This window comes from Saccopteryx bilineata, chromosome 4, assembly GCF_036850765.1.
Source record: "Saccopteryx bilineata isolate mSacBil1 chromosome 4, mSacBil1_pri_phased_curated, whole genome shotgun sequence".
Lineage (NCBI taxonomy): Eukaryota > Metazoa > Chordata > Mammalia > Chiroptera > Emballonuridae > Saccopteryx > Saccopteryx bilineata.
Window position 1 is genome coordinate 266303115 of NC_089493.1, and position 26096 is coordinate 266329210.

The 26096-nt window shown below is 52.7% G+C and overlaps 1 protein-coding gene across 2 annotated transcripts; it reads right to left on the bottom strand.

Annotated features, from left to right (window-relative positions):
* Nucleotides 1–235: 235 nt before the first annotated feature.
* MLXIPL (MLX interacting protein like) lies at nucleotides 236–26096 on the bottom strand. Of its 2 annotated transcripts, none has more exons than XM_066274540.1 (18): nucleotides 25747–26096; nucleotides 21297–21403; nucleotides 17318–17400; nucleotides 17067–17156; nucleotides 16709–16753; nucleotides 15955–16156; nucleotides 15768–15848; nucleotides 12636–12793; nucleotides 10874–11399; nucleotides 10576–10643; nucleotides 10352–10499; nucleotides 10082–10194; nucleotides 9870–9989; nucleotides 9580–9707; nucleotides 9378–9501; nucleotides 8653–8782; nucleotides 6952–8400; nucleotides 236–656 (listed from the first exon to the last, which is right to left on the bottom strand). In XM_066274540.1, exons 1-17 carry the CDS (start codon nucleotides 26043–26045, stop codon nucleotides 8282–8284), a joined length of 2541 nt encoding a protein of 846 aa, XP_066130637.1. In that variant the 5' UTR covers nucleotides 26046–26096; the 3' UTR covers nucleotides 236–656; nucleotides 6952–8281. The 2 variants fall into 2 exon arrangements, with proteins under 2 accessions (XP_066130637.1, XP_066130636.1); XM_066274539.1 differs by having other exon boundaries at nucleotides 10352–10502.

Sequence of the window (26096 nt, forward strand, 5' to 3'; positions counted from 1 at the left end):
TCAGGCTTTTTCTCCTTAATTTGCTTTTGGACCTGTAGGCCCAGCCAAGAAACACTTTCTCTAACATCTAGAGACAAAACTGTAGTTTTAAGAAGAATCATACTCACCAAAGCATTTTCTTTTTTATTTATTTATTTATTTTTATTTGAGAGACCGACAGGAAGGGAGAGAGAAGAAACATCAACTTCTCATTGCAGCACTTTAGTTCATTGATTTCTTTCTCATATGTGCCTTGACGGGGTGGGGGTACTCTAACTGAGCCAGTGACCCCTTGCTCAAGCCAGCAGTCTTGGGTTCAAGCCAGTGACCATGGGGTCATGTCTATGATGGCAACCCCGCGCTCAAGCTGGTGAGCCGGCGCTCAAGCCGGATGAGCCTGTGTTCAAACCGGCAACCTCTAGTTTCAAACTTGGGTTCTCAGTGTCCCAGATTGACGCTCTTTCCCGCTGTACCACTGCCTGGTCAGGCTCACCAAGCATTTTGCATGTGACATTTATTGATCCAAGAGCTTTGCATTTCATTTAATCTTCTCACATTCTTTTCCCACAGATTAGGAGACTGATGCTCTAAGAGGCGCTCATTAAGTGACTTTTCAGAGGTCACACAGGTGAAGAGTGAACGTAGGTACACAAGCTGGTCTACGAGTCCAATCTATCCTTGTGGGAACAGAGAGAAGCAAGAGTAGAGTTCAGCTATGTACAGTTCAGTCAAGGATACAAGATTCTTTCCCATCATGAGTTCAGTTGATCTTTATAGAGACTTTTAAGATGCTATAAAATAACTTTAAAAAGGTGAAAAAAAACCTAGGCTCCAGTTAAGTAACATACCCAAGGTCAACAAAGAAGCCAGGGATAGAGCCTAGAGTCAAACTTGGGTCTGCTACACTCCCAATGCACACTCCTCTCAGTGCACCATTGTGGTAAGTAAGGTCTTACTCTTATTCTCAGGCTCTGTTAGAAGCCAAGGCCAATATACAAAAGGATAACTAATGACACAAAGCAGGATTTGGCAATGTTAGGCAGATTAGGGAAGGAGATCTGCCAATGAATTTTTATTTTATTTTATTGATTTGAGAGAGAAAGGAAGGGAGAGAGAGAGGGAGAAGAGAGATGAGAAGCTTCAATTCTTAGTTGTTTCATTTTAGTTGTTAATTGATTGCTTCTCTTATGTGCCTTAACCAGGGGGCTCAAGCCCCGCCAGTGACCCCTTGATCAAGCCAGCAACCTTGGGCTCAAGCCAGCAATGACTATAATTCCATGGTCAAGCTGGCGAGCCCGAGCTCAAGCCAGATGTGCCCGTGTGCTCAAGCCAGTGACCTTGGGCTCAAGTCAGCAACCTTGGGCTTCAAGCCAGCAACCTTTGGGCTCAAGCCAGTAACCGTGGGATCATGTCAATGATCCTACGTTCAAGCCAGTGACCCTGCACTTAAGCTGGCAAGCCCACTCAAGCCAACGACCTCGGGATTTTGAACTAGAAACCTCGGCATTCTGGGCTGATACGCTATCCATTGTGAAGCCATCCATCAGGCTTGCCAGTGGTTTTTTTTTTTTTTTATAATAATACCCAATTTATTTTTTATTTTATTTATTCATTTTAGAAAGGAGAGAGAGAGAGGGGGAGAGAGAGAAACAGAGAGAGAGAAGGGGGAGGAGCAGGAAGCATCAACTCCCATATGTGCCTTGACCAGGCAAGCCCAGGGTTTCGAACTGGCAACCTCAGCATTTCCAGGTCGACATTTTATCCACTGCGCCACCACAGGTCAGGCCTTGCCAGTGGTTTTTTAAACTCTTTATTTTATTTTATTTTAATTTTTTAATTTTCATTTATTTATTTATTTTATTTTTTTTACAGAGACAGAGAGAGAGTCAGAGTGAGGGATAGACAGGGACAGACAGACAGGAACAGAGAGATGAGAAGCATCAATCATTAGTTTTTCGTTGCGCATTGCAACACCTTAGTTGTTCATTGATTGCTTTCTCATATGTGCCTTGACCATGGGCCTTCAGCAGACCGAGTAACCCCTTGCTTGAGCCAGCGACCTTGGGTCCAAGCTGGTGAATTTTTGCTCAAACCAGATGAGCCCACGCTCAAGCTGGAGACCTCGGGATCTCGAACCTGGGTCCTCCGCATCCCAGTCTGACGCTCCATCCATTGAGCCACCGCCTGGTCAGGCTTGCCAGTGGTTTTTGAGGGGCAGTAAGACCTGGCTGTACCTTCAGAGGTGTGCATTTAGACAAGTGAAACTGAGTCTAGGAGGGACTTTTAGGTGGGACTCAAGACATGAGCAAAGACTTGGAGGAAGAAGTAATTGATTCTTATGCAAAAGGGAATCACTATGGGCAGCCTGTCTGGGTGAGTGTTGCAGACGGGGTCAGAGGAAAGAATGTTGTAGGAAAGGCATGTGCAGGAAGACAAAAATGTCTAGGCCTCCTTATGATCTAGCTATTCTACTTCTAGGAATTTACCCAAAGAAATCCAAAATACTAATTCAAAAGATTACATGTAACCTTATGTTCATTGCAGTATTATTTACAATAGCCAAGTTATGGAAGCAACCCAAGTGCCCATCAATAAACAAGTAGATAAAAAACTGTGGTACATATATTAAATGGAATATTACTTAGCCATAAAAATGAAATCTTACCATTTGTGACAGCATGGATGAACCTAGAGAGTACTATGCTCAGTAAAATAAGTCAGTCAGAGAAAGACAAATACATTATGATTTCACTGATATGTGGAATCTAAAGAACAAAATAAATAAACAAAATTGAAACATACTCATAGACACAGAGAGCAAACTAGTGGTTGCCAGAGGGGAAAGGAATTGGGGACTGGGTTTTTGAAAGATGGAAGGGGAGGGGAATGGGAGAAAAAGATGAAGGGATTAAGAAGTACAATTTGGTAGTTACAGAATAGTCATGGGATGTAAAGTACAGCATAAGGAATACAGTCAGTAATATTGTAATAACTAGGTATGGTGTCAGATGGATAGTAGATTTATCAGGGTGCTTACTTAGTAAGTTATATGATGTCTAATCACTGGGTTATACACCTGAAACTAATAAATTATTATATAAACTTTAATTGAAAAATAAAAAATTATTTAAAAAAACTAAAAAGGAAGAAAAAAAAGTTTAGGCCTGTCTCCCTCAAGTGTTGTAAAGGCAAAGCAGGCCCTGGCCGGTTGGCTCAGCGGTGGAGCGTCGGCCTGGCTTGCGGGGGACCCGGGGTTTGATTCCCGGCCAGGGCACATGGGAGAAGCGCTCATTTGCTTCTCCACCCTCACCCCCTCCTTCCTCTCTGTCTCTCTCTTCCCCTCCCGCAGCCAAGGCTCCATTGGAGCAAGGATGGCCCGGGCGCTGGGGATGGCTCCTTGGCCTCTGCCCCAGGCGCTAGAGTGGCTCTGGTCGCGGCAGAGCCACGCCCCGGAGGGGCAGAGCATCGCCCCCTGGTGGGCAGAGCTTCGCCCCTGGTGGGCGTGCCAGGTGGATCCCGGTCGGGCGCATGCGGGAGTCTGTCTGACTGTCTCTCCCCGTTTCCAGCTTCAGAAAAATACAAAATAAATAAATAAATAAATAAATAAATAAATAAATAAATAAAGGCAAAGCAGAATGAGGCATCTCAGGAACCCCTGGAAATTTAAGGCTTCTTAGAATGTGAAGGGAGGGAGGCTGTGGAGAGAAATGAGGCTGCAGGGGTAGCAGGACCCAGCTACAAAGAACCTGAAACATCAGATAAACCTGGCCTCAGCCCTGGCCAGTTTGCTCAGTGGTAGGGCGTAGGCCCAGTGTGTGGATGTCCCAGGTTCAATTCTGGGTCAAGGCACACAGAAGAAGGAACCATCTGATTCTGCACTGCTCCCCCTCTCGCTTTTCTCTCTCTATCTCTCTCTTTCCCTCTTGCAGCCATGGCTCAGTTGGAGCAAGTTGGCCCCAGGTGCTGAGAATGGCTCCATGGCTTCACCTCAGCTGCTGAAATAGCTTTGTTGCTGAGCAACAGAGCAACAGCCCCAAATGGGCAGAGCATCACCCAGTAAAAGGCTGGCAGAGTGGATCCTGGTTGGGGTGCATGTGGGAGTTTGTCTCTCTGCCTCCCCGCTTCTCACTTAAGAAAAAAAATACCAGGCCTCATCAGAGGGAAGCAGGCACCAAAGAAGCAGTGGAAGCATATTTTCAATTTGCAACTGAAGATCCACCTTGCATTGATTGGAGTCTTCCCTATCTCTCTGGCCTGTGTTAGGTGAAATGATAAATTTCATCATTGTTTAAGCAGTGGTTTTCAAAGTTTGGGCTCTGAACTGAGCATCATTAGAAATGCAAATCCTTAGACACCATCCCTGACTTTGCTGACTCAGAAACTCTGGAGGCGGGGACCTGACAATCTATTTTAACAAGTCTGCTTAGGCCTGACCTGTGGTGGTGTACTGGATAAAGCGTAGAACTGGAACACTGAGGTCGCTGGTTCAAAACCCTGGGCTGGCCTGGTCAAGGCTCATATAGGAGTTGATGCTTCCTGCTCCTGCCCCCTTTTTCTCTGTCTCTCTCACTTTCTAAAATGAATAAATAAAATATTTAAAAAAATAAAAAGAAATAAACAAGCCCGCCTAGTGATTTCTGATGCACATTAAAGTTTAAGAACCAGATTTAAACTAACTTGAGCTCCAGACATACATAATTTGCAGCTGCAGCTCAAAGTCTCTATTGCAGTGGTTCTTAACCTTGGCTGCATATTGGAATCACCTTAAAAAATGCTGATGTGGCCTGACCTGTGGTGGCACAGTGGCTAAAGCATTGATCTGGAATGTTAAGGTCGCTGGATCAAAACCCTGGGCTTGCCTGGTCAAGGCACATATGAGAGTTGATGCTTCCTGTTCCCCCCCCCCCCCCGTCTCTCTCTCTCCTCTCTAAAATGAATAAATAAAATCTTTAAAAAAAAAATGCTGATGTGCCTGACCCGGCGGTGGTGCAGTGGATAGAGCGTCGGACTGGGATGCCAAGGACCCAGGTTTGAGACCCCAAGGTTGCCAGCTTGAGTGCGAGCTCATCTGTTTTGAGCAAAAAGCTCACCAGCTTGAACCCAACGTCGCTGGCTTGAGCAAGGGGTTACTCATCTGGCTTGAGCAAAGCTCACCAGCTTGGACCCAAGGCCGCTGGCTCGAGCAAGGGGTTACTCGGTCTGCTGAAGGCCCGCGGTCAAGGCACATATGAGAAAGCAATCAATGAACAACTAAGGTGTGACAATGCGCAACAAAAAAAACCCCTAATGATTGATGCTTCTCATCTCTCCATTCCTGTCTGTCCCGATATATCCCTCTCTCTTACTCTCTCTCTGTCTCTGTAAAAAAACAAAACAAAACAAAACAAACCACACACACACACACAAAAAAATGCTGATGTCTAAAACCTACAGCCAGAGATTCTGATTTAATTGGTCCAGATTGAACCTGGCCATAAAGATTTTTTAGTTTCCCCCCAGCCTCGCCAAAATTATTCAGTGTACATTTAAGTTTGAAGAGCAGCTGTAAGGGACACAGGAGGCTCATGCAAATGATATTCTATTGGACAAGGGTGGTGGCTGTGGAGATGGATGCTTACAAGGTCAACTGGCCAGGCCTCAGTAGCAGATACCATAGGGTAGGTAGGGTGTGGGAGGAGCCAAGAATGACTATTTGCAGCTTGCACATATGTCTGAATGGTGACACCCTTCCTGGGGATGGAGAGCACATGGAAAGGTCCAGATTTGAGAGGGAAGGCTGTGGGGTACAGTCTTGGGAATGATGAGTTCAGTTTTGACTCCATCAAGGTTAAGGGAGCTGTGGAACATTTAGAGGGAGGGGTCAGGGTGGCAGTCAGATATATGGTTGTGTAGCTCTGGGTGGACAGAAACAGAGTAGAGGATCCCCATGAGAGTGACGGACAGGATGGTATTGCCTGGGACTTGCCATAGTGACAGGGAAGTGGGCCAGGGAAAGGGACTGGCAGAGAAGGCTCCGCAGCAGGATGGCACTGTCAGGAGGAGGAAGGAGAGAGCCTGGCAAGAATTCAGGATTCAAAAGGTAAGAGCTGTTTGAGATGATTTGAGTGCCTGGGGAAGGACAAGAACAGCATGCAAAGTGCTCGTTGGATGTGGCCACGAGGGCATCAAGGACCTCAGTGAAAAAGTAGTGCAGGAGTGAGGGTAGGTTGGAAGGTGGGAGGAGGAGCCCAAAGCAGGCAGCTTGGGTTAAGTGGGAGGGGAAAGGGGAGAGCAAGACAACTCTCTCACGGGAAGGTGGCATCTAGAGGGGGACAGAGTCAAGGGGATGTCATATGGGGATCTTCCTAGTGGGTTATAAGTGTGAAAACAGCAGAGCACAAACTGCCAGGATTGTACCTTTCAAAAAGCCACTTCAAGCCACAGTCAGCAGCAGCAAATAACACTTGAAGGCTGGGTGCACCTCTCACTGCGCAGTTAAGAGAAGTGGCTAAGAGCAGAAACTAGAGTCAGACAGTCTGGGCGGGCATCTCATTAAGCATACAACCTGGGGCTAGTTATCTGTGCCTCAATATTTCATCTGTAAAATATGATCATAATAATGATGATAACTCTTATGCAGTGTTCTTTGCCAGGCACTGTTGTGCTTTATATACAGTATATACTGCTCACAAAAATTAGAAGATATGAAGCAATTAAATATCCCTTAATTTTTGTGAGCAGTAAATGTACTCTTAAACCCTCACAACAGGCCTGTAGAGGCAGGTATTGTAGGAATTGAGTTAATATATATAACACAGTTAGAATAGTGCTTAGCATATGGTAAACACTGGATACATGTGTAGTTATTGTTATTATTCTACAATAACAATAACAATAACAATGAATGAGGGAAGGGCAAACCCCACAGCAGATTATGTTTACATCCTGCAGATGCCTCCAGAGGTTCTGAGATGTGAGAAGATTCGGACTCACCAGGCCTGAATGGTCAGCTCCACGAGGAGAGAGGTATTGCAGTGAACAGAATCCTGAGAGCTAAAACCATCACCTGGCTTACAGGACCTCAGGGAATATCTGTTAACTGGGTCAGTGAAAGGATCAATGAAGTATTGGGGCCTTTTACTCCAACTCTCATCTGAAGTATCAATTCCTTCCAATATATCCCAAGCGAGTGGCCAGCCAGTCTGCCTGCACATCTTGCGTGTGGGGACATCACTGCCCCTGCAGCATCACGTCTTTCTGGATGGCTCCCATGGGTGGTCGTCATTTTCACTTCTTTTTCTTTTTTTTTCTTTCACTTCTATTCCTCTGTCTCAGCTCTGCCCTCTTTCAACTTGGAAACTGGTGGGTCTTTAAACCCTCTCCTGGCCATGGAGGGAGGATCTCCAGGACTGGTGTCATCTCTTGCCTGGATGACCGCAACAGCTTAAATCTGGCTGCCCTGCTTCCACCACTGCCTCATGGTGGCCTGTTCTCAACTCTGTACCCAGAGGGATCTTGTTCAGAAGCTGACATCTGGTCTCGTCCCAGCTCTAGTCAAAACCCTCCAGTAGCTTTCCAGATCAGAGGAAAGTCTAAGGTCCTCTCAAGGCCACCTCCCACTGTCACTAACTCTCCATCCCCGAGCAAGATATACTAATAGTCCTGAACAGTTTTTATTTTTATTGGTCAAGAATTCTTTACAAAACCCACACACACGCGTCCACACACACACAAGATGCCTGCCCTGGTTTGGCTACCCCCCTGCTATGTGCTCTCCTGGGATCCGAACGGCTTGGCCTCCTCCAGCGAGGGATGCTATCCTGCAGCACCCCCTCCAGGTTGCCAGTGAAGCGACACAGACAGGGAACCTCCTTTTCTGCTTCTCTGCTCAGAAACAGATGCCTTGTGCCCTGCCTGCTGGGGAGCAGCAGCTGGGAGTGACAGGGAAACAGGATCATCCGGTCCCCTCCTTCAAGCTCCCTTCATTGCCAGTGTAGGTTCCCAAGTGTCATAGCTGCTAAGGCCTTGGGCTCATCTTCTGGTTGAAGCTTCTTTACCCCCATTTTGCAGACTGAAAAATGGAGGTCCAAAGAGGGAGCATGAGTCTGCTAGGTCACAGTGTTAGTCACTGGTAGAGCAGAAACGGGAACTCAGTTCTTCCTGGCTTCCAAGAGGTAGGAGAGGCTAGAGTCCTGTTTAACTCTCAGGAGAAGGGGCATCCAGGGCCTGGGGCAGGAGGGGAGTGCCCAGGAGTTGTCCCGGGAGCCCACACCCAGGGAAGGTAGCCCCAGGGCAGCTGAGTAAATGGCAGGTCTGGTTAACACTACAAGGGTTTGCCAAGGGTGCCTTCTGTGACTGCCCGTATAGCTTGTTCAGGTACACAGCCTGGGTCTGTCAGGATACTGGTCGATGTGCTAAGTTGGCGGAGGGAGTTCAAGACAGCTGGGGAAAGAGAGGGAAAAATATGTCCTGGGTTAGGGCCCTGCTCTTGGATGCTGAAGACAAAGGGGTGGGGGGAGATGCTAGTTGGCAAGATCATATGTTCTGGTAGCTGGAGAACCATCCAGAAAGCATGGTGGGATGGCCAAAACACTAGGCTATTTTGAAGGCAGGCTGAACCTGGGGTTTGAACAGAGTGGAAACCTCTGCCCTGAGGCCTGGACATTCCACTGGGCAGGAAGGTGGCTCACGTACTTGGCCGGAGAGCAGGCAGGGAGCAGTACTGGTCCAGCCACGCCAAAGAGGTCTGACGGAGGCTCTGCAAGCTTGCCGTGGACACCATCCCATTGAAGGACTCAAACAGAGGCCGGATGAGGATGCTGAACTGGCCCAGGTCAAGGAGAAGGCCTGTTGTCCAGCCAGTATCCTTACCTCTCTCACATGTAGCCCTGACGTCTAGCCCAAACCAGAGGAAAGGCCTGGCAACTGTGTAGCCTTGAACCCCACGAACCCCCACTGCAGCCACCCTCCCATCCTGCCAAGGCCTGCCCAGCTAACTGCCCTCAGTCCCTCCCCCACTTCTCCATGGCCCTCCTTCTGGGCTGGACCATACCCGGTCCCTGGGCTTCCTGCCCTGAGCTTTACCAGGGGAGAGGGCAGTGATTCCATGTCTTTCCTGGGGCCCAGCCCACTCATGCCACTTGGAGTTTAGGTTCTCCCACACTGCCCTTGGGATTTCTGTAGGCAGGGCTGTGGTCCCCCACCTAGGGGCCCCTTGCTCAGTTTCCCTCTGCTCCCAGCCCATCACTGGGCAATCCTGCTGGCCAAGATGCCAAGGCCTAGAAGGAGGGGGCAGAACTAGAGTCTCTTCCCTTGGGAGCAGCTCTGAGACCCTGCCTGGCCTGTAAAGCAGAGCCTGCAGCCAGGCACAACCTGATGTGGCTGCAGCACTCACCCTGCTGCTGGCCAAGGGAGGATACTACCCAGAACTTCCAGTTGTGCAGTGTGCGGGTCCGAACATAGTCATCAAACATGTCTCGCATCTGGTCGAAACGCTGGTGTGTGATGGGTACCCCGGTAGCTGGCAGCTGCTGTTGGCACAGGCTAGGGGTGTGGGGAGAGTCAGGGGTTAGAGTCAGGCAACAGGCCCCCCTCACCCTAGCACCTGCAGGTCCCGCCTACTTAATGGCAGCATTGAGCTCCTCGATCTGGTCCCGCAGCTGCTGCGCCTCCTCCTGCAAGGCGGCCCGCTCTTGCTGCAGCATGGTGATATACTCAGCCGTCTTCTGCAGTGTCGTTGCTTTGCTGACCTGTGGGCATGGCCAGTGTGGGGTCAGGTGCTAGGACCCACTGTGGCACTGGGGAGCAGGAAGAGGCAACTAGGAGTCTGGAGGGTCCTGGGACTTGGTCTTAGGGAGGGGGTCCATGGAGGGTCCCGTGGCTGTGGGTGCCAACCTGGGTTGAGGACTCACCTTGAGGCTGGGCTGGGTGCTGAGTGTGCTCACCAGCCCATGCAGGGTGTCAAATCCCAACTTGATATTAAAGCGCCGCTTCTGCTCTGCAGAGATGTGTGTGATGCGCCGGTTCTCAGTCTTGGGGGGGGCAAAAAGTGGGGTGAGCCTAGGAAAGAGTGTGGGAGGGCCTAGGGGTAGCAAAGAGATCTAAGGTTAAGGGATAGTGCCACCTTGTTATCTGGACGGCCCCGGCCTAGGGTGGGTTGAGGCGGAGAGACTTGGACACTCAGAGTCCCTGAGCCTGGCAGGGAGTTGAGCTCCCCGGACAGTCGCCGCTCACCACCTTGCAGAAGAGACAGGCAGACCCACAGACATACAGACACAGGGGACAGTGTCCCACTGACCTGTCCCTTTTGTCCTGGCCCCAGACATAGTCCCTGCTTCTTCCTTCCCCTCCCTCCAACCCCTAGAGTCCTCCAATCCCTGCAACCCCTCTTTACCGCTGGGTGCTGGGGGTGACAGCCGCTCTACTTTGGGGACAATCAGGGGCCTGGGAGGGGCCAGTGTGGCCGGGCCCAGAGGTGGCCGGGGTGGTGTGGGGGCCGGAGTCGGGGGAAAGAAGGTGCAGGGGAATTCAGGGACCGTCTCCTGCTGGGGTGGAGAAGGGTGGGGAGTTGGGGTGAAGCTCTGAGGCTCCCCCCACTCCCAGTGCCCGCCATCTTACCAGGGATTCTGGGGGCCGCAGGAGGGCACTGGATACAAGAGGTGGCTTCAGGGCTTGCTCAGGCTTGGCTGTGCACAGGCAGACTGTGAGGGCTCTCAGGGTCATCTCCCATGACCCCATCCCTCCACTCCTAATAGCCCACACCCCTTTCGGGTTCAAGGCCTGTGTCCTTAATTCCTCACCACCTTGCCCCCCAGCTGAGCTTGCCCCTTAACCATCACCCTCTGTACTTATAGGCTCCTCACTTCCACATCTGGTTCCCATCGCCCCCTCTATCAATCCTCCCCTCCTATCTCACCTGCTGTGAGCAGCTGTGTGAGGCAGGAGTTGTTGCCCCCAGCAGTGGCAGGGGCCAATGTGGGGGGACTGGGCTTCTGCCCTCTAGGGAATGGGGTAGGGGGTTTGCCTCTGGGCTGCACACCTTGGGGCACTGTGAAGTGAGGCCCAAATGGGGGTTCTAGACACCCCGAGGATAGAAGGTCCAGGGGGAAGTGGACAGGGGCAGGGCCTGGGCCAGGCTGTGGGGTAGGTGCGAAGGTTGTGGGAGCAGGTAGTGGGGACACTCCTGACATAGGAGGGACAGTAGGGAAGGACAATCTTGGAGAGAAGAGAGGCTCTTCTTGCAGTATAGCAGAAGGAGCCATAGAAGGGAAGAGAGGTACGGGACAGGGCTCCAGGCCAGGCCCTTTGGCAGGGACAGGGTACTGAAGAAGGTGCGGGGGCGTGGAACGGGGTGGGAGCTTAGGCTTGGGGACTTCAGAGAGGAGGCAATCAGAGTTCAGGAAGGCACTGGAGTCCAAGGACCTAGGGCAGCTGCTCCGAGCCTGGTTGGGGGGACAGACAGAGAGTAGGGGAGAAAGTTGACCTTTATAGTCACCCAGGCAGCCTCCTACCCTGGCTAAACTCTAGACTGGGCACTGGGAGAGGTAAGAGAAATGATCTCTGCCCTTTAACATCACATTAAAGAAGTTATAATCTAATGAGGAGAGGCAATGGAATACATTTATGCACAAATTAGGCATGAGAAAGAGCACCAATTTTCCTACCCACTCATTTATTCATCAAATAATTCGTCCATCCATCATCTACCTACCTATTTATTCTCTCACCTATGAGCTGACTCATCTATCTTTCCACCAGTCCACCAGGTAATAACCCATTCACCAGTCCATCCAACCATCTATACTTCATTTATACACCACACATTGACTGGCCATTTATCCACCCACTAGCCCATTCATTGATCCACCAAACTATTCATTCATCTACAAATTCATCCATCAGCCCATCCATTCAACCAACCACTCACCCACCTATATATACACTAACTCACTTAAACATCTAGCCCCATCTACAACCCATTGATCCATTCACCAACACACCCACCCATACATACATTCATTCATTCACTCACTTGCTCAATCATTGGGCAATCATTTATCCAGTGCTGGTCATGTGCTTGAATGGTACTAGGTATGGAATATGCAGTGGTGAGCAAAACAGAGCCCTTCCAGCAAGGAGCTCATTGTCTAATCCAGAAGAGAGACCCCTCAACAATAACTACAATAGTACCTGAAAAGTCTGATGAAGAGGGAAAGGTATCTAAGCTGGCAGCAGAATTGGATATGGGAGTTCTTGAGCCAAAATGGTAGATTCACTGTTTTCCTAAACACCCATACTATTTTCTGCCTCCAGGCACTCGTTTGAGCTTCCTCTCCCATCTAACTTGCCCTCTTCTGGTCTTTTCTTCTGTCTAAGCCTGATCTGTACTCTAAGGCCCAGATCTTCCCCTCCTCTAGGAAGCCTTCCACAAGCAACCCTTGCTCCATGCTCCTCCTGCCTTCAGTCTAACTCTGTCACAGCTATCTTGTCAGTTCTGCTTCACAAGGAAGGGTCTTTCCTCCCCAGCTGAACTGCACCCTCCCGGGGTCATTCTCCCACAGCAGTCTCACTTAGCAGACCAAGCAAGCACAAAACTGGGTACTCAGAAAGGATGAACAACACGTCCTAGACATGTGCAGGTGAGCTGGGGAGGACTGGGTGGGGTGGCATGAGCTCACCTGCAGGTGGTTATGCCCTGAGAGGTGAGTCATGCCCGAGGAGGCTGGGGGCAGCTCTGAGCCCAGCATCCCACTGTCAGCCATGGGACTAAAGCTGGGAGGCTCCAGGAAGTTGGAAGGCGTGGCTGTCTGTGCTGGGCGGTAGCTGGTGAAGAAATCTGTAATTCAGACACACAGGGTGGCAGCAGTTAGGGCTAAGGCCATGGCTGGACGCTGGGGGAGGAGAGTGGGCCTCGTGCCCAGTCCCCAGGCTGAGCTGGGGAGGGGGGCCTTCCACAGGACATTGTGAAACTGGGAGAGTTTCTGTCTCACTCAGGGGAAGCAGCAACACAGGCTCGGGTGGGGCGAGTCTGAGTGGGAGACAGCCGGAGACTGTAGGGGTGTGAGCAGGACCCTCCCACCGTACCCCACACTTGACTCATGAGGCCCCCTTCCCCCAGGCCTGGGCCCTCCCCTTGTCTGCTTCTGTTACCAGCACTTCTGGGAACTCAGAAATGGGGGATGGTAATAGAGTATGTCAGGGAGGGAAAGGGGTGAGGTCCAAGGAAGGAGCCCCAGGGTGATACGAGTTCAAGAGGTGAGTTAGGGGTAAGAGGGGTCAGGAGGTCAGTCAGTCTGGGACAAGCTGGTTTGCTGGATGGTCAACAAGTGGAACCTTAATGGTAGAGTCCAGGAGTGGGGTGCAGGAGTGAAAGAGGTGAGAGCAGGGGTCAGAGGATGGGCTCCGAGTGGGGGCTGGAGTGAGGAGGTTCTGGAACGCTGGGAAGAGCTGGTGGGGAGGGGGCAGCCAGATTGTTTGAGGTACAGATTGTGTAAGCGCCAGGCTATTCTGGTTTTGGGAAGCAGCTGCCTGTGGCCTAACCACATCCCGGGCCTGGGCGCCACCCGCCCACCCTCCCTTCCGGGCACCTTTCTCTGACCCTGACCAGCTTTCAGTCGGCACCAGCTCCCAAGGCCTCCTAGTCTGGTCATACGACCCCACCAGCCTTGGATGGGCTCCAGACCCCCAGTCAAGGGAGCTGGTAAGGCCTCTACCAGGAGGGTCCCCTCAAAGGAGACTCAGAAGTGAGACAGAGAGGACCACCCCACACCTGAGCCTGACAGGGATCAAACCTGTGTGAATACCTTATGTGACTCTGGGGCCCACATGTCACTGGACAGCCAGCTCTGTGTGTCAGTGTGTGGTCTCATGCAGCATCTGTCTGTCTGCCTCCCTCCCCGTCTGTAGCTCTAAGTCTGTGTGCAGCTGCCCTGATGTGAGGTGCTCAGCGTGTGCATGTCTGCCCTATGCCCATGTCTTTGTCTGTCTGTGTGTGTTTTCTAAGCCACATAGTCAAAAGGGATCTTCTCGCTGTTCTGCTGCCTTCTTTTAACAAAGAAACAGGTAACTACCATGGGTGAGCAGTCATTGATCCTCCATTCCCCAGCCCTCATGGACCATGGGTCTCCTCACTAGGCCCCTTGAAGCCTGGGCGCTAGAACCAGCCTCACACTGGGCCTGGCCCCAGGATGCTGAGGGCCATAGAGCAGCACCCTGCTCACTGCTGTGGCTGTCTCCCAGGGCTTGGCAGGCCTCATCACAGAGGAACAGCAGCCCAGCTCTTCACAGAGTCACCGCCATCTCCTTATCTTAGACTGTGGGCATGCCCCCACCCTGCCTTGACAGAAGCTACTTCCTAGCTCTAGCCATCAACAGAGTCCCTCCCAGCCTCTGTTCTCTCCACTGACCTACCATCTGCTCCCTGAGCCCCTCTCTCACCCAAGATGCCTCCCCTTCTCTGAGTACCCCTCACCAAGCCCCTTACCCCTCGTCGAACCCTTCCCTCACCGGCCCGTTCACTGGGTTTCCTTTCAAGTGAGGAGCTCTTGGGGACAATCAAAGCGGCGGCCTTGGTAATGCCAGTGCCCCTGTCCTCCAAGTGCACAGAGCACTAGCAGGGGCCACACTAACCACCTCTTCTTCATGACATCACCTACCGTAGGGTTGCCCATACTTGCCCCTACCCCAGCAACCACCCTGGGCTGAGAGAAGTCTCTTCCTAGCCCCAGGCTTTGTCCAGATCCCAGTGGGTGGGGGCAGTTAAGCTCCTACCTGTGGCAGGGGTCTGTGTGCCCAGACAAGGGTGCTGCCCTCCCAGGCTGGTCTGCTCCCAGGGCACTGCCATCAACACTTCTGCCCCCTCAGCCCCTACTCCTGTCCAAGGCTGAGACAGGGGTGGGGGTGGTTCCTCATTCCCTAGTCCCCGCCCCATAGGCCTCCACCTCTTGACTGACAGGCCCAGGACCCTGTGGAGAAGGAGTAAAGGGGTCGCAGAAACTAAGCCTTCATCCCAGGAACCTCCTTTCTGCCTTGGCTGAGACAGGCCAAGCCCTGATATCTACCCGACTCTCAGAATAGCTATGAAATCCCCTAACTGTATGAATATCGGGGGCAGTCTCCAAGATCTACAGCTAAGCGAAGAAAGCGATGTGGGGAAGAGCTGACTGTAGAAACAAAGCCAGACATTTTCCCATGTACATCGTTTTATATCGACACGAGCATCTGTGGAGGACATTCCTGTGACCTGATGGCCCTGGGGGTCGGGACAGGGAGGCAGGGATACTACTTTTAAAAAAATGCTTTACAAGATATGATTCCTGGGATTTTCTTTAAAATAACACAGGAGAGAAGTGGGTGAGATCTAGATAAAACAAGACTGGCCAAGAGTTGATAAATGTTGAAGTCGGCATAGATTACATGAGGGTTCACTGAACTATTTGTGTGTATGTTTGAAATGTTCTTTAATAAATAGTTTTTTAAATGAATTTTGTAAATAAATAGACCCAAACAAATCACAGTCCCTCTCCCTGAGAGAGTCTTAGCATCCACTGCTTTCCCGGGAGTTCCCAGAGTCTGAAGCTTCAGTGATGCTGGTCCCTTGTTCCCTGCCCAGGTACTGGGTCTGGCCCTGCTCTCACCTGAGGTCACACCAGCTTCATCCCAAGGCCAGACAAAAGGACACCAGGAAAATCCCTCAGGAGCCACCCGGACCATCTGCCCTCCCAGAGGGGCATGGGACATGCCTGAGGTCAACTTGGGGCCCTCCTCACTCTGACCCTGCCCTTCCGCCCCAGGGGGAGGGGCTACCCCACCTGAGATCTCCATAAAGTCATCCAGGCTGGGCTGCAGAGGTGTCAGTTCCGGCTGGATCATGTCAGCATTGCCGACGTAGGCTGGAGGGGGCAGTGGTGAGGACGTCAGGAGCAGCAGGAAGGGCAGAATGGGGACACCTGGCCCGGCCGTCCTCCCTTGGCTGCCTGGATTCTCGCAGGCCCTCACCATCGTCAGGGGGCAGCTGCAAGGGCGTGGGGCCGGGTTGAGTCATGGTGAAGAGTGTGTCGGAGATGTCGGACAAAAAGCAGTCAAGGTCCAGAAGCTGCTGCCCACCAGGCTCCTCCTCGGGGCCCCTCAGCAGCACAGGCACCACACTGGAGAAGAGCTGCTCGCACCATCGCTTTGGTGGCTGCCACCGCCCTTCCACCTAGGGAGACAGAGGCAGCAGTAGCAGCCCGAGGGCCCCACTGCCCCCACTCCTCCCCATGCTGGGGACCCAGGCGTCTCCCCACAGCCCCTAGCCCTTCCATATCACACACCGCCCCTGGGGGAGGACGTGCTCAGCCAGCCCCGGGCCTCAGCCGGCACAGCCCCTCTTCACCTTTCTGGTGGACCCAGCTTGCTGCCCTGCCTGGAAGGCTAGGGTCACCTCCTTGGCCCCTACCAACTGCCCACAGGAGATAGACCAGGAGGCCTGCTGAGGAGATAAGGGCAACCCTTCTGCCTCCTATACTTTTTCTGACGGAGACCCTAGTTTTAGGACCATTTATTCTCCCATGCCTCTCCACCACTTGCTCAGTCCACCAGAAGGCTTAGGGTCTTCCCATCACTGCTCCAAGGGAAGAAAGCACAATGAATTAACCAGAAGCAAGGGGCCATGCCCAATCCCCTCATGTCCCACCCTCACACCCCGTCCTTCACCACTGCCTCGCCCACTCAGAGGAAAGCTGTGAATTCTCTGGGTCCCGGGAGCACCTACCTGCTTTGGGGCCAGGAGATCCCCTTCCCTGCTGGACTTACGGAGCTGCAATAACACACAGACGTGGACACTAAAATCCTTGTCTCTCTTCCATCAGTCCCCATCAAGGCCTCTCCGACTCACAAACATCCCCAAATCCAAAGCCGGATCCCCAACTTCCTTTCAGGATCTCCTCTGCCCAGGGAAGTATGAAGGCTGCGAAAAGATCCTATAGCCACACGGTGGCGCTATCAGCCTGAGTCTTAATGGAGGGTGGGGTCGGAGGTCGGGGGAACCCCTCCAGGGCTCTTCCTAGAGAAGCAGTGGCCAGCACCTGCAGAGGGGAAGGTCTGGGGCTTCCCCCGGGGTCCCCACTGACCCGTTTCTTGTAGTAGATGCGCCACTTGTGGTACTCGCGCATCACCACTTCGATGCGCCGTTTCCAGTAATTTCCCTCCAGGACGACGGCCTGGGGAGGGCCGGGAGGGGGCTCAGTGCAAAGGATAGCACTGACTTCACCCTTCGCCCAATCCCCCATCTGGGCCAGCTCCTCTCGCCCAGTGTGGGGAGGACGGCAGGGAGGGGCTGGGTTTGGTGGGGAGGCAGGTGTGGTCCCTGAGTCTCAGCTACCTCTGGTTTCCGGTGCTCGTCAGCCTCAGGCCCCTGCAGGGGGGTCACAAAACCACACACGGGGTTCTTCCTCCTCTCCACATCTGAAAGAAAGAGTCCAGGTCAGGGGTGCCCAGCTCCCTCATCTTTCACCCCAGGGCTGGGGTTCAAGTGCCACCCCAAGGAATCCTGCCTGGCCTTGATACTCAGAATTAAGTGCTACCTCCTCCAGGATCTTCCTGCCTTCTTCTCTAGGACTACTAGATCACCCTCTTCTATGCAGTCCTGTGAAACTAACCCAGCCCAGTAGGTGTGAAAGCCATGCTTTTGGAATGGGATTGGGGCCACAGGGAGTGAGAGGCTCCAAGAATCCTGGTCAGACTGGCAGGCCAAGGGCCTAGAGTCCTTGGTCCCCTGCCTCAGGCTCCCTGGCACTGCCCAATCTGATCTCGGAGAACCACCCCTTGTCCACTGCAGGCCCCCTACCTGAGTCCTTTTTCCACCTCCTCCACTCCTTTTCCTGTCTCCAATCCTGATCTCGCTCCAGGCTCTTTCCTTTTTCTATAAACACATTCCAGGTTCTCCATTACCTCCGAAACCTTTCCCTTCCCTATACAACAAACTAAACCTTTTGTTTCGTCCTTTACCCCTTTGCTTTTTGCCCAAACTCTACAAGAGCTGTCACTTGCCACGTCCACTTCTGAACCTCCCAACCTCATCTTTACCGCCTAGAACTCAGCATCTGCCCCCATGCCCACCTGCTAGTTACCCTCATCCTGCCCCTTTCCAGCTTCACACCCATTTCCCAGTTGCCTGGGACCCTCCACTAGGATGTCCCAAAACTTGTCACTATCAGAATTTGGGGGAATTCCCTCCCTAGCCTGTGCCTCCTCTGGACAGCCAACCCTGCCTCCCAGTCACAAAAACTTCCTGCTGACTCCCAGATTCCTGTCTAAACCATGGACTAACCATCTCAATCCCAAGGATGTGTGACATTACTTCCAGTGTCCCTTCCCCTCCATATTCTCACCGCCGCCCCCTGTTCTGCTGTCATTTTTCACGTAGACCTCTCTGACTCCAGTCTCCCACGCTCCAGTCATCTAACTGCTGTGGCTGGGTCAATTCTTCCTAGAACTGCAAGTCAGGCCTGAACCCCTCCAGGGCTTCCTGAACCTCCAGGATAAAGTCCACACTCCTGAGCTCGGCTTCCCAGCCCTCCATGATGAGTCTTACTACTTCTCCTGCCTTCCTGTCTCCTTCAGATGCCCCACCTTGAAGCCAAACAGCTCCCTGCCACACAGCCCACCCTCTGGTTTTATTTTACAAGGAATGTCCCTCTCTTCCCTCCTCTGCCCTGTGCCATCTGCCCACCCACCAGGATAACCCAGAGCAGACCCTCTTCCAGGAAGCCTTCCCTCCTCTGAAACCCCTGGTCGTGTCTGCCTCAATCTCCACCTGCCTTGGCCATTTCTCCTCATGCTGACCTCCCTGCTGTGCGTGAAAGCAGTTGTACCCTTTAGCCCAGAATCCCCGTATCTGGCATAGAGCTTGGCACACAGCATGCCTTCAAAACCCTGCGCAGTGACTTTTTCTGGCAGTCTTGACAAAAAGGACTTCAGGGGTGTCCACAGGGGCCCATCCTGCTAAAATCCTCAGCAAACTTTCTCTGGGACAATTGACACAGAGAAAGGGGACCACCCAAACATGAAATTTCTTGGAACCTTCAACATAATTTACAAAGTTCTCTCCTAAAGGACATTCTCCAAAATGATCCCTGTGAGATTGGGGAGGGTTGCAAAGCTCAGCTTGGGCAGGAAACAAAGGGATAGGCCCCGTGGAAATGTGGACTCCCAGGGGATTAAGGGTCTCAAAGAGCATCTGCCCCTGGCTTTCCAGGTGAGGAAATGTGCACCAGGAAAGTGTAAGTTTGCCAAGGCTCCCAGAGTCAGGGCCCGGCAGACCTGGCCTACTGTCTCCTCCACCGCCCAGGGACACTGTGCTCTGGCCAAAAGGGCAGTGACCATGTGGCTTCCTGAGGGTGGAGCAGGCTTTATTTAACAATGAGAAATTAATCCACTCATGCAGCAGCCTAGCCCCTTGTACCTAGGTCAGAACCACAGATAATCAGGGCACTCACAGCTGGTGGAGATGAGGAAAGCACACACACAACATGAGCTAATGCCAGGTGGAGAGTCTGCCCATGAAAGGGGCACAGCGCTCTGTGAGGTCAGAGGAAACAGACCATTTCGGGGAGAGGAAGAAACCCTGGCGCCCAGGAGCCTGCAGAGGGGTGGCAGGTGCTTGAGGGATGAGCCAGGCAGCCCCCCCAGCAGTCACCAGCCCTGTCCCTCTTCTGAAGCCCACCTCCAAACCTTGGGTGCTCAGGAGGAGGGGAGCCCCGATATTTGTTCTGTGCCTGCCCATGCTCTTGCTATTATCACAATAGTAGAGATAGATCCCAGGGCTCACCCTCGGGGAGCCCTCGTGGCTGCCTGCCTGGTGCTGAGATGTGACGGCACTGAAAACTCACAGGAGACTTCAGCAGTAGGACTTATTATGCCCACTTTACAGATGAGTAAGCTCCTGCTAGGAGAGGCTGGGGACTTTGCACATACCTAGGGCAAACTAGAACTTGACTCGAATTCACCTGTTTGACTCAGAACCTGGGGGTCCTTCCAGCAACTTGCACAATAGCTGGAGACCACAGTCTGTCTGTTTGGGTGAAGATCCTAAGTTTGCATCTCATCCAGCTTTGTGAGAAAGGGAAGACAGACAACGACACTGATTACCCTAGCCTATCAGCTTCTCGGTTTGGGCAGGCCTGCTCCCAGGTGAGGACTGGGAGTCAGCCAGCAGGGTTCAGTGAGAAGAGCACTGGGCTCAGAGTGGGAGAATCCTGGACTTTCCAGCACAGCTCTGTTCCCTTTAAGCTGTGACCCTGAACAAGTCACATGCCTTCTGGGCCTCACTTGCTCATCTATAAAATGAGGGTAATATTATCTATCTCCCGGGATTGCGAGGGAGCTTCAAATAAAATGATTTATGAGAGTGCTGGACACATAGATGAACAGAAACCAAAAACACTCTCTCTTTCTGCTTAGGTGAAATCTAGTGGGGCCAGTACAGAGAAAACTGTGTGTTGTCCCTCCTGGGCTGTGTGTTTGCAGCTCAGCACAGCCTTTGATCCTATAACAGGACCTAACTAAGCTGGACAAGGTCTCAGCGTAGAGCCAACTAGTCTGAGGCCTCTCAGCTTCTGCTGCCCTGCCAGGGGAGAAGGCAGAGAGGTCTGGAATCCCCAAATGAATGACTGACCTTTTCAAGGGTACCACATATTCAACCATCATTTATTGAGCACTTTGTGCCAAGCCTGTTTACACTTGTTATCCCCAGATTAACCATGAAAAGTAAGACTATTGGCCTCATTTTATAAATGAGGAAATAGGTTCAGAGAGGTTAGACAACTTGCCTGTAGTCACACAGCCAGCAAAGGGCAAAAACAGGTGAGAAACCTGCTCTGTGGCCTCCTCTCCCAAAACTTCCTTGGGGGGGCACCTGGTGGGGGTTCAGCAAGAACTTTAATGAAAGGCTGGAAGAGACCCATACAGGATCCTCAGTTTCCCTTTTTGCAAAGTGACAGAATTGGCCCAGATAGGGTCTAATGCCTCTTTTTAATCTGGCGTTTGAGGCCCAACTATACTAATGGGATGCAGAATGAGCCTTGAATTATTTCCCAAATCTCAGCCCACCCTAGGACTTCCAAAGGGTGACCCCTGTAGTGCCCAGCTTTGTAGTGGAAAGCACTCTTACAGACATATCCCCCAAGACTCTGGGGGTAAGAAGCTGTTCATGGGTGCTGGTCCTGGGGGCTTGTTCTCCCCCAAAGCACTCTGTTGGTGCAAGCTGGAAATTCCTGGGCAGGCACCCCACCACCAGCCCCTACCAAACCCCACTCACTCCCACAGCCCTTCTGTTGGGAAGGCCCATGGCGCCCACTCACACTGGATATACCAGGCCCTCCAGATGGCGTTGTTGAGACGGATCTTGTCTCGGCAGAGCAGCTTGAGACCTTTAAAATTCTTCCACTTGGGAGACACCAGCTTACCACTGTAAAAGGGAGAGGCTAGGTCAGGAGGGTGGTAGAGAAAGGGGAAGGTTGAAGAGGGCTTCGGCAGGGGCTGGCTCTACACTCTTCCCAGCACTAGGCACTCATCTATATTGGGCAATTTGAGGAACCTTTGAAAAATCCAGCCTCTTATTTTAACCTGCCTAAAATTCCTACCCTGAAAGTCAGGCCTTTAAAATACCCTTCCTGGTCCTCATTAGGGGCCCTTGTGTTCTTCGGTGAGACCTGCTTGTTTAATCTACTACCAGAACTAAAGCCAGGGCTGGAAATGCTCATCAGCTCCGTCCTCATAACAGCAATGCTTAGTGGCCTTACCGGCAACTATCTTGTAGGCCAGCTAGGGTGGGTTCTCAGATACATCTCTTACTGAAGGAAACCAAGGGTCAGGAAGGGTTTGGGACATGTCTTAGTTTACGTGGCAGAGACTCATTCAGGCCCTGTGGCTTTTTCTTTTCTTTTAAAAAATTTTTTTTTTCTTTTTTTGGGGAAAAACAAAAACATCAAAATAAGGGTAAGAAATAAAATCAGAGAAAAAATACAAAATAACCAGTCTCTGGAACCATTTCTAAAAATTATGCTACAATAAGACTATCACATTCAAAAAAGGTTAACTCATATTTTAATATAATTACACCCCAAATTACAGATAATTTTGTGGATTCTGGCCACAAGAGAAATCATGGATGCACAACTGTCACTTCAACAGAGAAAAGTAATTTACATCTGATAAGCAGAAAGAGCTAACTAATCAGATTAACTTTTTCTTTTCTTTTTTTTTTTTTGTATTTTTCTGAAGCTAGAAACGGGGAGAGACAGTCTCCCGCATGCGCCCAACCGGGATCCACCCAGCACACCCGCCAGGGGGCGACGCTCTGCCCACCAGAGGGCGATGCTCTGCCCCTCCGGGGCGTTGCTCTGCTGCGACCAGAGCCACTCCAGCGCCTGGGGCAGAGGCCAAGGAGCCATCCCCAGCGCCCGGGCCATCTTTGCTCCAATGCAGCTTCGGCTGTGGGAGGGGAAGAGAGAGACAGAGAGGAAGGAGAGGGGGAGGGGTGGAGAAGCAGATGGGCGCTTCTCCTGTGTGCCCTGGCCGGGAATCGAACCCGGGACTTCTGCACGCCAGGCCGACGCTCTACCACTGAGCCAACCGGCCAGAGCCTCCTGTGGCTTTTTCTTTACCAGACTTGCGGGCCTGCTTAGGTCAGGGAATGGGTAGGATTTGTCTTGGTGGAGAGGGAGCCTCTCACCAGAGGTGGCCTACAATAGCCAGCCACTGCCTTTTCATTACCCTTCTGATGTCTGCCCAGCCTAGACTCCTAGGATGGCAATCTGGACTGAGCTGGAAGGTGTGCCCCTTCTCAGGGGTGTGGCCAAGACAATACCATTAGGACCCAAAGGAAGGCAGCTAGGATGGTGGAGTGGTAAGCAGTGGGGAGATAGAACTCTGACCCTAACCCTAACCCTAGCAGTCAATCAAAGCCAAGAGATGAAAGGATTCTACACAGGTGAGGGGCTTGAGTCTCAGGGTCCTGCTAGGCACAGGCCAAGTCTGCTACCCCTAGTGAGCTGACCTAAGAAGATGTTAAGGATCTTAGACCCTTGCTCGTCCTTTTCTCCTCATGGTCCATAAACCAGGGTTGTATACCAGTCCCTCTGGCCTACCTTCTCCAACCCTTACTCATGTAGAATTCTGGCTGAGACCTCAAGGCTTAGACTTTCCGAACACTAAACCCGCTCTCTCCAGGGGCCTCTCTCTCATCCTGGGGGTAAGGGGTGGGTGGGTGACTCTTACAGCCCCTTGGGTACATAGGTCACTGGGTCCCCTCTTCTCTTTGGTCTCCAAGCTCCTGTGTTTGCTTTGGAGTAGGGAGAGGGGTGGACTGCCACCACAGGGCACACCAGGCCTCATTACCCAGACAGAGTACATAGCCTAAGTGCACAGGCTGGCTGGTCTTCTCTCTCCTAAGTTAGATAAACACCATCTGTCTGGAGAAATGGGGGAGGAGGGTACTTTGATATCTCCTGGGCCAGCTTCTTTTGTGACACCTGGAGGGGAAGGGGGTCCTGAGTTCACTGCCCCTGCCTGTATCCCAGCAATCACCAAGCTCACTCTGATCACCCAGTACCCCACGCCCTGCCTGCTTGGCCTTCCTCTTCCTGGGGTGATAGTGTCTGTGGCCAGGTAGGGCTAGAGGAGACGAGACAGTGACAAAAGCTCAGCCCAGAAGGAAAGGTTTGTGCTGGACCTGTCAGCTGGGAAGGGAGAAGAGGGGCCCAACCTGGAGCAAAAAGCCTGAGGCCAGGGTTCAAGGTCTTGTTATGACCAGTAGAAAATGTAGGAATCTTGGGGATGGGATGGAGAAAACTCAGACTCCTAGTTCAGTTTCCCCTACTCCCACACATATCTAGCTTGCAGTAATTCCTGTGGAGTCTTCCTGACAGAGTCCTGTTTGCCATTTGCCTGAGGCCATTCTTTCCATATCTCTGATTATAGCTCTGACCAAGAACAAGCGTGTTCTTGAAACCTCCAGAACCTGCCTCCCTGGGGCTTCCACCCACAGAACCATGGAACATGGGGTCCTTCCTCCGCTCACACTGCCTTTCTGAGGATGAAAGCTGGCCAGGCGTCCGCAGGCTGTCCTCCAAGTCAAGCTGGCCAGTCCCTCCCAGCATCTCTGGACCCCTTGCCTTACTGTCCCTTCCCATCTCTTCCCTCTCTTGGGACACGCTCCTCTGATACGGAGCCATCTCCATTCCTGGAGCAACCCAGTGAATATTCTATGTGTTTAGGGAGAAAACACAGCCCTCTCCAGCCCAGCTGCCCCTGACTGGGGTCACACCAGCTTCCAGTCAGCCTCTTTGTGAGAACAGTTCTTGGAATGTGCTCTGTCCCCCTAACATGCATCTCCCCTTAATCTCCCCCTTTTTGGTCACCCATGGTCCCAGGTAGGGGGTGAGTGTTAGCCAGCCCACGTAGAGAGGTGTGTAGTATAAACTAGAAAGCTGGAGTTGGGAGTGGGTGAGAAATGGGGGCCCTGAAGGAGCCTAGGGAGGAGGGATGCCCACACACGTCTGTACCAGGACATTAGATGCCCGGCTCAGGCAGTCTGTATGGCGGTGGGGGGGGGGGGGCGGTAGAAGGGTAGGGATGGGAATTTGAACTTTCCACATTGGTCTGGCGCCTGAGACGATCAGGTTGCAAAATGACCTGGGCCCGGGGCCAGAGCTTGAGGGCCAAGGTTACAATGCCTCCAGCCAATGGAGTCACTTCTGGGCCGCCGCTGTTGGGGGTGGGCAACACTCTCCCGCAACCCTCACCCCAGCTCCGGCTCGGGGTTGGAGCAACAAGTGCGGGTCTGTAGACCACAGTTCTCTGAAAGGGAGGAGACGCGCCGCGGAGGAAAAGGAATATTTGCAGAGAAAAGATCAAGGCCGGCTGATCCCCCTTTATCCCCTACGGTTTCGGTTGATAATTTATCCTGGCCCCTCAGCTCCGAGGAACTTTGCTCCAGGGCACTGCGCCAGGACCCGGTTCACGCCCTCCCCTGGGACGCAGGCGCGCTCTGCGATGCGCCAAGCAGGGGTCCCAGTCAGCATTAGACACTCAGCGTCGCGCAGCGACAAGGGTAGGCGAGCCCAGGCCTCCCGGGCATCAGCCCCACATGGCCTGCGGCACTCCCTGCCGGTCCGCTGCTGGGAACCTCTGCGAGCTGAGACCCCTGGGGCACTCTCCTCCAGCCACCCTCGACCTAACAAGCCCAAAACAGGTGTCCCTGCAATTGGGGTAGGGGGTACAGGACCAGAAACTGAGTTTCAGTAGACTGTTGGCCACGAATTGGGACAACCATGAGCGCGAGGCGTATAGTGAGGGGGCAGAAAGAGTGGGTGTGGGCCGGGATTGTTGGGGAGGGAGCGGAAGGTTACAAGTGATCGGGTGAAGTGGCTCCCAGCTGTACAGGTGGGTGTGGCAAGATGGCCGTAGGGTCCTGGGAGCATGAGGGATGCCCTGGCATAGCTTTGGGGGCAGAGGTACAGAAATGGAAAGGGGCCTACGATGGGGTTGAGGTGGAGGACAGGCGGTCCGCGCGCTGGAAGAATGATGGAGGTGAGGATGGGAACCAGAAGGTGCGTAGGTCTATTGAGAATCAGTACGCTGCGCCAGGGTCAGAGAACGCTTGGGGCTGTGGGAAGGGGTGTCCAGGTTGTGGCCAGAGTCTCCGAGAGCAGCCGGGGACCAAGGCGCGGGACTGGGTAGTGTCCGGGACCCCAGCGCGTGCTACCGCCTTGGAGGGCCGAGGCCGTCGGGCCCCGGAGCCGCCCTCACCTGTAGGCCAGGCTCATGCACTCGAAGAGGCGGGTGAGTGTGGGGTCGATGCTGCGCGGCCCGAAGTCGGCGAGCCCCACGGGCCCCTGCTGGTCGTGCCGCCGGGTCAGCGAGTCGCTGTGCGGCGACGACACCATGAAGTGACCGCTGTGGATGACCTGGGAGCGGAGCAGCCCGCCGGCGTTGCGGCGGGTACTCGGGTCCTCCGAGTCTGTGTCTGAGTCCGAGTCCGGGCTGGGGACAACCCGTGGGCCCTGCAAACCCGTGGTCAGACCTGCCAGCGCCCGGGCCATGGCCATTGCTGCTGTCGCCTCGCCTAGGCTTGGTGGAACCGCCGGCGCCGTTCGGGT